The 9931-nt window shown below is 40.8% G+C and overlaps 1 protein-coding gene across 1 annotated transcript in view; it reads left to right on the plus strand.

Moving 5' to 3' along the window:
- Positions 1-9931, plus strand: part of Bank1 (B cell scaffold protein with ankyrin repeats 1) — a 323433-nt gene that overhangs the window by 299431 nt on the left and 14071 nt on the right. Inside the window, exons 12-13 of the mRNA XM_023703868.1 lie at positions 5407-5585; positions 8145-8208. Of these exons, the coding sequence (XP_023559636.1) occupies positions 5407-5585; positions 8145-8208 (243 nt within the window). The remainder of the gene's footprint in view (positions 1-5406; positions 5586-8144; positions 8209-9931) is intronic.

The following is a 9931-nucleotide window of genomic DNA, read 5'->3' on the forward strand; positions in this document are numbered from 1 at the left end:
TTCCCTAAAAATGCAGTAATAATAATAATAATAATAATAATAATAGGGTTTATCTAGTTTACTCTGTGGCAGACTCCAAACTAATTTATGTGATAATCTCTTTTATTCTATTTGTATTGTAATTTATTACTTTAATTGGACAATAATATGGGGTGCTGTGAGATATTTCTATCTGTGTACATAACAGGTACTGATGAAAGTCGGTCCTTAACACTTCCATGTCCTTATAGTGGCTTTGTGCTTGGAAGCTCTGAGTTCCCATTTTCTAGCTTTTCAAGAGATGCATAATAATCACTGTGACTGCAGCTGCCACTGCCCTGGGTGCACCACAATGTAGCTCTTCTGCCCATCCAACCTACCTCTACCTCCCTGACCTCACACTCTGCTCAGCCTTGGGTAATCTGTTATACACTATGGTCTGCATTTCTTTCTTTCTTTTTGTAACAGTCACCTGAAAAAGAAAAGATGTAGCATTTGCTGTTCCATGTCTGACATATCATAGCGTAGCCTCCAATTCCAACCATTTCACTGAAAACTAGAGGATGTCACTTGATAATATCCCACAGCGCATGTCTGCCACATTTTCTTTCTCCATTCACCTACTGGTAGAAATCTACTTTGATTCAGTATCTTAATTATTAAGCCAAGTGCCACTATCAATATTAGCACTCTCAGGTCTTTATCGTGTACTTGATTTTTTTCTTAAATGTGTACCTGGCGGTATGACAGTTGGTCCTATGGCAGTTTTATTTTTAATTGTTTAAGGAACCTCCTTACTGCTTTCCATAGCGGCTTACTAAGTCACATTAGTGTGTAAGAGCTCCGTTTCCTCCACATCCTCACTGACATTTTTATTTTTGACTTTCTGATCATACTCAGAGTGGCTGTGACCAGAAAAGAGAAGTATCTCCTTGCATTAGACTCGCATTTTCAGAACACCTAATGAAGTTGAGTGTGTTTCCCTGTGCTTACTAACCAGTTTTATGTAGTCTTTTGAGACACCTGTCTTTATAGTTTGCCCATTTTACTTGGGTAATTTAATTTTTGTTAGATTTTTAAGTTCCTTATATAGTCTGGATATATGTCCTTTGATGTACTTTTTGTAAAAAAGCTTACCAAACTTTCTTTCTGGACTTTGTTTCTTCGGTGTGCGGATTGTGTCCTTTGTCATGCAGAAGCTTTATCTGTTCATCTATTTTTGCTTTTGTTTCTGGAGGTTTGGATTTCTTTTCCTGAAAACACTTACTACCAATAACATTTTTTTTTTTCAGTACTGGGGATTTTTTTTTGCAGTACTCAGGACCTTTGCTTGCCAGGCAAGCATTTATTCTACTGAGGTATCTCCCTGGCTCCAACACGGTCTTGATTTGCTTCACATAAGGTTTTTTTCCTAATCATTTCATAGTTTCTGGCTTTTCATTGAGGTCTTTGGCCCATTTTGATTTATTTTTATGGAGTGTGAGACATGGGTCAAATTTCAGTCTTCTACATATGAATATCCAGTTTTCTCAGAATCATTTATTAAAGAGTATAGCCTTCCTCCAGTGTGTGTTTTGGTGACTTTATGAGGAATTAGTTACCTCCAAATACATGAGGTTATCTCTAGGCACTTTATCCTGTTCCATTCATCTGTGTCTCTTTTGATTTTCATCTTTTTATTGAACCCAGATAGTTAACACCTCCAATTTAGTTACTTCTGCTCAAGATTGCACCACCTATTCCTGCTCTGTCCTACTTCCATGTGAAGTTTAGAATTCTCTTTTTCTAATTCTGTAGAAAATGCCTTTGGTACTTTGGTGAAGATTGCATTGAATCTGTAGATTGGGTAGTGTGGATATTTTACAGTATTAGTTCTTCTTATCCTCAAATATTTTCCTTTTTATGTAATAAAATTTTATTTATTGCAATTTAGTAATTTTCATTGCATAGTTTTCTTTCATTCTTTATTTTTGTCCTTCTGGTAGCTATCATGAATACTTTTCCTTTCATGATTTCTTTCTCAGCAATGTCATTAGTGGTATATAAAGATGTCATTGAATTTTTATACATTCATTTCATATTCTATAACTTTACTATAATCATTTGTTAGTTTACAGAGTGTTTTAATGGATTCTTTAGGTTTATGTATAAACAATCATATCATCTACAAACAGTGATAATTTAATTTTCTCTTATTTATATGTCTATTTATATTCTTTTATTTCTTCTTCTTACCTTATTTTTCTGGCTAAAGTGTCCACTACAGTGTTGCTAACAGTGGACAGCTTTGTCTTATCCAGATGTTGGAGGAAGAACTCTCAGCTCTCCCCGTTTGGTATAAGGTTGACCAAGAATTGGTTGTATGTAGCTCCATTTAACAGGCAATGTGGTTTGGCCCCACTCTGTCTTGATTTCTTTGGTTAGGATGGTCTGTCCTTCACCAGAAGTGGAGTTTAGCACCTCACTGTGCTGGACTCTACCTCTCCCTTGAGTTGCGCACTGACTGCTGTATAACGCTGAGTACTCCAGCACTGGCACCAGTGTGTTTTCAGCTTCCATTTCCACTTGTCCAACTGAAAGGCATCCTATGGTGCCTTTCTTGGTCTCTCCTAACAGTTTTTGTTTTCTTTTTAATTTTCAAGTCTATTATTTCTGATATGAGAATAGTTCCTCCTCCTTGCTTTTGCTTCCTTCCCCCTTTTGTGGAGTTCCTTTTTCTGTCCTTTCATTTTACATTGTGAGTTTTTTGTCGGTAGTCATTTTGTAAATTATTTCTATTTGTATCTGTATGTATCATTTTATAAAATTATTTCTATTTGCTTCAATTATTCTTTGTGCTATTTTTTATCCTTTACTCTTCTTCTTTGTAGTTTAATATTTATTGTACTAATAAGGGTTTTTTAACTGTTTATATTTTATTTCATACATCTGCTCTATTTCTTTTCTTCTTTTCTTTGGTGGAGGGAGTAGGAATCAAACTCATGACCTCATGCTTTCCAGGCAAGTGCAGTGCCACTGAGCTATATTCCCAGCTCATGCACTTGCTCTTCCAATGTATTTTATACTTTCATTTGCGGGGGATGGTAATTGTTTTTTGTTTGCTTGTCTGTTTTGTTTCAATTTAGGCACAGCACTTCCTAAAACATCTTTTGTAAACCTGGTCTTGTGGTAGGTACTTCTGCAATTTTTAGAATTCTGTCTGATATTTTGCTTGCTGTTATTGTTGTTGTCGTTTCTGTTTTTGGTTTTGTGGTGCTCAGAATCAAACCCAGAACTTTATACGTGCTAGGCAAACGCTCTTCCACTGAGCTACATCCCTGGCCCCTGTCTTAGAATTGCAACAGCTTGACTATGACATGCCAGGGTATTTTCTAGTTGTAGTCCCTTGTCGCATTATGGGCCTCCTCCACCTGGATGTACAGAACATGCATGGCCCACAATTGCGGAAGCTTTCAGCTATTATTTCATTAATGAAGTTTTCTAGGCCATCTTTCCTCTCTTTTCATTCGAGTATTTAAAAATGCAACTCTCTCTCTCTCTCTCTCTCTCTCTCTCTCTCTCCCCCCCCTTTCTTTTTTCTGACTGGGCTATTTCAAATTTTCTGTTAAGTTCAGATATTTTTTTCCTGCTTACTCTGCTTTGTTGTTGAAGCATTCAATTGTATTTTTAAAAACTTATTAAATTCTTTATCCCCAAGATGTTTGTTTTCTTTCATCACTATGTTTATCCCTTTACTGGCTTTCTCACTCAAACCATCGCTTCCCTAATTTCATTAGACTGAGTTTTCTTGTATCTTAGTTCCCAAATACTTATTCTTTTAAATTATCAGGTACTTCATCGGTATAGATTTCTTTGATATCTGCTGCTATAAAACTACTGTGTTCTTTTGGAGGCATTTTTTTGTTTGTTTTTTCACATTTCTTGTCATCTATGTTGATATTTGTACACTTGATGAATCACTTATGTCTGCCACTGTGACATGGGGTCTTTCATAGCAATCAACTTTCTCCTGAAGGCCTGTCTGGGTGTTGGCTTCATGTGCTACACTGGCTTTGGTTGCAGCAGGGCACCTGCTGTCATCTCCTGTGGCTTCTTCCACCATAGTCAATTGCTTTGGGTTCAATGTGTGTGCCACAGCAAGATCAGGGAGAAACACTTCTCAGGGTTCACATGGAGGTGGAGACATTACTGGCCTAGCTGAGATAGTGTACACAGCAGAGCACCCTTATGTGACCACCCTTACTATGCAGCGATGGCATCAGGAATTGCAGAAATAAGGGACCATTCAACATCCACACTGTTCTAGCTGGACCCACCCATGGCTGGGCACAGAGCAGACACCAGAGTGGAGCACTGTCCTCTTACCCTGCATCTGGCCTGAGGCACAGGCACAGCAGTGAGCCCCACACGCAGACACCAACCCACACGGACCAAGGTCCATCAGAGCTGTCGCAGGGCTGTGCAGAGGAGGGTGGCAGCAGCACAGCCATCGCAGAGTCTGTCCCAGCCAGTGGCAATGAAGATCCAATGCTCCACCTGCAAGAACAGGTGGCAACAGGTCCCTTGGCTCTGTGATGCCCCCATTCCTATGGCTGTCGTAGCCTTGATTCTTCAAGACCAGGGCCTCCTGTCGCAGCCTTCCCTCCATGAGGATTTGCCTGTCTGTGCTGTGAGGAGCACTGACTGGGCACTGGATCACTGTCCCCCTGCAGGTCACCTTGGACTCCTGAGGCCGTAGTCCCTTGGGGTTCATGAGCTGGGTTGCTGTTCACTCAGTAGCTCCTCTATCTTTCCAGGTTCTGGAGGCTGTAGGGAGGAGATGTGAATTCCTTTTCCAGAGCAAAGCTACTCTTCCATCCCCAGGTTGTCACCTAGCTAGACTGCAAGTCTGTAACACCCTGAGACTGTACAGTGGCCAAGGGTAGATGGCCAGTGTCTGAGCTGCTGGGGTTCACTAGTCCAGCTTTCCTGGCTCCTCTCATGTACTGAGTTGCTCCTACAAGGAACCCCAGCCTTCTCCCCTGCCCACTGTCCTCCAATGCAGCTGCCACCTGCAGCTTTAGTTCTTACATTTGGAGGGGGCCACAAGTGCTGGGCAACTGTGTGACCTCCTCAGAATCCCACCCCCAGCATCCTTTTATCCTTTAAGGAAGGAAACTGGCACGTCCTCCAAGTCCACAGTATCAAACTTTTTGCTGCTAATTTTTCTGTCTGTCCTTGTGCCTCTATGCTTTCAGTAATGGGACATTCTTTTACCCATAACACTAGATGCCAGGTGCCATCATTGTCCTTTGAAAAAGGAGCATTGCAGTGTGTCCTGCTTTATTCTGCAGCAGCTCAGGTGCAGTTAGGTACAGGTAGCACTGCGGGCTTTATTTGTAGTCCATACACTGACTTCCTGTTGTTGCTTCCTTCTTCATATCACAGACAAAGCTCGGAAGGAAAGCTCTGCTGTCTCCATTCCAAGACACTGCCTAGAAGCAGGGCAGGAAGAACTCATCCTCCTTCAGGAGAAAGTAAAAAATGGGAAGCTGTCTGTGGATGAAGCCCTCGAGAAATTCAAACACTGGCAGATAGGAAAGAGCGGCCTGGAAATGATTCAGCAGGTAACGATGACCCGTTGGAAGCCTTGGTATGTTCCCTGGTGCATAGACTCCTAGGGCTTGGTGGGATCGAAATACAGGAGAAATATGGGCAGTTGTTCTGTTGTTAACTGACAACTACAAAAGCTGTTTGTAAAACTCAGTTTAGAAGCATGAAAGTAGCACGGAGATTTCACCTTTGCCAGCTCATGTTGGCGAGCTCAGTCCTGGAGGCTGGTGATCAAGGCTAACCCCCTAATGAGCTGCTAACACCTGTGCTTAATACAGGAAATGCTTGCAATCATGTCAAGCAAAAGTCAGAAATGTGAAATATATATATATATATATATATATATATATATATATATCACACATATATATCACACATATATATGACATATATGATACCAGAAGATTAAAATCGTGTGTGTGTGTGTGTGTGTATGTGCATGCATGTGTGTGTGTGTGTTTTTTTTTAATCAAAGCCAAGAATTTTAACTTCGGATAAATTTGCTTTCCTGTCTTCTATAAACATAATTTATATCTGGGGAGAGGATGGAAGGAGGTGGTTCTGAGATGGGCATGGAAACCAAGTGCATCCACCCCTCCCTGATGCTTCCCCTGCAGGGCGCCAGGACCAGCACCTCCCTATTGAGCAGTCCTTCCTGGCCCTGAAGTATTGTGGCACCACTTTTCTTCTCTGTGCCTTGCTGACCCAGAACCTTGCTCCCAGGTGGTTACACACATTTAGTAAGCTATTGAGACCAAATTGTAAATTATAATAGCTTCAGACACCATCTTCCCCAAGAGATAAATTGTATTTAAAAGACAATGCTTAAAAGAATATATAAAACAACAAGAAAACAAAAGTCACAGTGATGACATTTCAAAGAATCTGATATAGAAGCAAGAGACAGTGTAAGTACAGGGACTTTCCAAATACTTCTGAATTCATGCCTGGGCAAAAATTACCTGTCTCCAATAGCAGCTCTGGCACTGGGCCAGATTATGCAATGCCAGTTTATGCAATATTATTCTGACAAACACAGAATGTCCACTGCAAACACAGCTCAGAAATGTGACAGACATGCCATCTCATGCTAGCCAACACCACAAACCCACTGGTCTCTCTCATCCTGAAAGGGGCCAAAGGTACTGAAAGACAAACCCAGCAGTGCTACAACAAGTAAATTTTATTGATTTAAGAGAAGACCTTTAATAAAAATTTCAGTTCAGAATAATGCAGCTTCTGGGAAATTATTTCACTAGTCATTCCATTAAACCATTGGTTGCTTTTGTTTTATTTGAACATTTATTTTCTATCTTTGGGGAAGAATTTAAGGAGAACCATACTTACTCCATGGAGACTAATGTGACTCATCTAATAGGGAGAATGAGATCATGATTATAATGTCTATGCAAAAAAAAAAAAAGATTTTTTTTAACCTGTAAACACAGGCCAAAACACATTCAGAGTATTTTTCATCAGACCCAAAAATTTACTATGTTTGAATCAGCCTGTCCTTAACATAGGGACTGGGACAAAAATCCAGACAGAAAAAACAATAATAATAGTAATAACAATATCCGCCTCCATGTCCCCAACACACAAACACACCCCACAACACAGACTCCTTTTCACCACTCTATTATGGTTGGAAAAGCACTGATTTGTGTCCTAGGGATAAGTTTATTACAGAAAGTTAAAACAATTATGGGGAGGGAGAGAGAATTGTCCTTGTTCATTAGTAGAGCTTCAGGAAGGTGAAGGGCCAGGTAGCACCCTGGTATCACAGGAGGAGACAGGAGTACTGCCTGCCTGGCTGTTCCTCACTGAGGAATCACCAAGGTGACCTGACTGGGCAGCTCTACTCCAGGAGGAGATCTGGGAAGAACTACAGAAAAGGGTTTCTAGGTTCCCAGGCAAATCATGAGGAAAAGCATGATTCTTGGTTGCCTTCTAAAAGATTCATTGCCTTTTAGTTTGTTGTTCTCTAGTGGGTTAAAAGAATGTAGAATAATGTGGAAATAATGATGTAGAATATGTGGGAAACAAGGAAAGAGCACAAAGGTGCTAAGAAAGAGAACTGAGCTGCACATCTTCTGTTCCCAAGTCCCTATCTTAACACTTAGAGCACAAGGAGGGAAGGTCCCTACCAAGTACAAGGGCTGTGCTCCGGTACCAGGAAGCTATCCCTGTGTAATGCAGTTCTGATGATTTAGGCCCCTGACAGCAAGTGTAGACTCAAGGAATAACACTTTCACAGGGATTAGCCTTCTGGGTCTCATCCAGACTCCACCAGTACTCACTGTCTGACTTGGGAAGGTCACTTCACCTCTCTGCATCTTGGTTTCTACATCTACAAAATGAGAGGGTGATATTTTACACCCCTTCCTACAATGGTGAGGACTAAGTAAGATGATCTTCATAAAGCACCAAGGATGAGGGGGGGCCCAGACCACATAAATACAAAATGAACACCAGCCCATAGTGTTAATGTTTTCTCTTTGAGCCATGAAAAATGTAAATCTTGACTTCCATATGCTGGTCCTTTATTCTATACCCTGTGTCCTCATTAAAAGGAAAAGCTACGCCAACTACGAGACACCATTATTGGGAAAAGGCCGGAAGAAGAAAATGTTTGTGGTAAGTGAGATCTGCATACTCTCAAAAATGGTAGAGGGATGGAGTAGGAAACATGGAACCACTTCTGGCCTGTGCCGAGTCACTTCCGGCTGTCTGCCTGGAGCCATTGCTCTCCCTGTTCAGGTTGCTTATTTGCAAAGTAAGAAAGCTTATATACACACACTGACAGTGCATGTTGAGTTGGCATATCAAGTATTTCTGTTCTCTGACCTGCAATGACCCCTCCCTCCAGGCTCATTACTCTCTTTTGATTTCTGTATGAGCTATGTTATAAATAGGGCAATTCTGTTCCTTTGTTAATTAGTCATTATAGAGGGAATCATAATTAAGGAGTCATACTTTTTAATAAGGTGGAATAGCCTCAGTATAGCCAATTCTCACAATTTTCCACATGTGGATTATTTTAAATGATAGTGTCCCTGTTGGTTTTCCCTAGTGCTCCTGTGCTTCCGACTAATGCATATTCCCCAGGACAATAATTACTGGTTTCTGTGGTCATAGGGGTTGTGCTCAATGGTAACACAAACCAAATGTTATTAAGATGGTAAATTTCCTCCAAAGATAAACACTGCATTCCAAAATTGAAAATAAATTGTGTTGTCACTGTCTGCCTGCTCTTTTCCCAAGTCTCTACTCGCATAGATAATTAAAAACTAACAACCACTAAAGAAGTTTAAGAGATTCCAACTCTTCTGCTTTCAATAACACTGCATAGCTTTTAGGTAGTGGAAATTTCCTGCTGAAATTCAGGGTGTGAAAATTCATTTCTCTTCATATTATTGAACTGTTACCTACTTTCCCATAGAGAGTTCTTCAAACTCTGAAAAATGTTTCCTAAAGCAGAAATTACTTCCTCAAATACTTAAGATCATAAACATGAGACTAATTTATAAGTAACAAACTTCCACAGCTTCATTCTAATGTGAAATGGGATTCAAGTAAGGAAAATGACTTTTAGAAACTAAAATCCAAGGGTCACATAGATTAGAAATTGCTACCCACTCCATTTGAGTTCAAGATCCATGTTCTTAATTATGGGTTTTAGCTCAGTATCCGTTAGTTCATCCTCAGACACGAGAGTGAGGTGTTGCAGACACATGGTCCACTTGTATGGAACACTGACCAGAGCCTGGAAGCATCAGAGTTCAACAAGCAGATCACACACAGGCAAAGACAGCCCAGAGGGAGCAGCAACGAGCAGTGCTCACTGCTGTGCTTGTCTCTGCCAGAGATAACTTCCTGACCATGGTTTAAGCAAAGCAAGGGGCGGCATGCTAGCCCCACCTCAAGGACCTGTGTGGAAGGGCCCTGGAGAGCAATGACTCAATGGTCCACAGGAGGATCTGGGAACATCTGAAGTATTCATGCCTATGGTAAAACAACTGAAGGTACACCAAGTGGCAACTCCTAGAGCCTGAAACCAAAACAGGGACACTAGAAAAAGAAAAATTCTGTGCTCCTGTCTTGCCATGAGAGGGAGATCTTAGCATCTTCTTAAAGCACCAAGCATCCTTAAGAAATACCCAAGAGTTGTAAGGAGGAAAAACCTTCATTTAGAACAGCTACCCTAGCTATGCTGCAAGAAAGCCTACAACACACATTGAGAGAAAATATTCTCTCAGGCTTTCACAAAGAGCACATTGGCCAAGCGATGGTCATGACTCATCACATGGCTGACACTGACAAAGGTTCTACAATCTGAGGTACAGGATCTCAGGATAAA

Source organism: Octodon degus, unplaced genomic scaffold (assembly GCF_000260255.1).
Source record: "Octodon degus isolate 3935 unplaced genomic scaffold, OctDeg1.0 scaffold00183, whole genome shotgun sequence".
NCBI lineage: Eukaryota > Metazoa > Chordata > Mammalia > Rodentia > Octodontidae > Octodon > Octodon degus.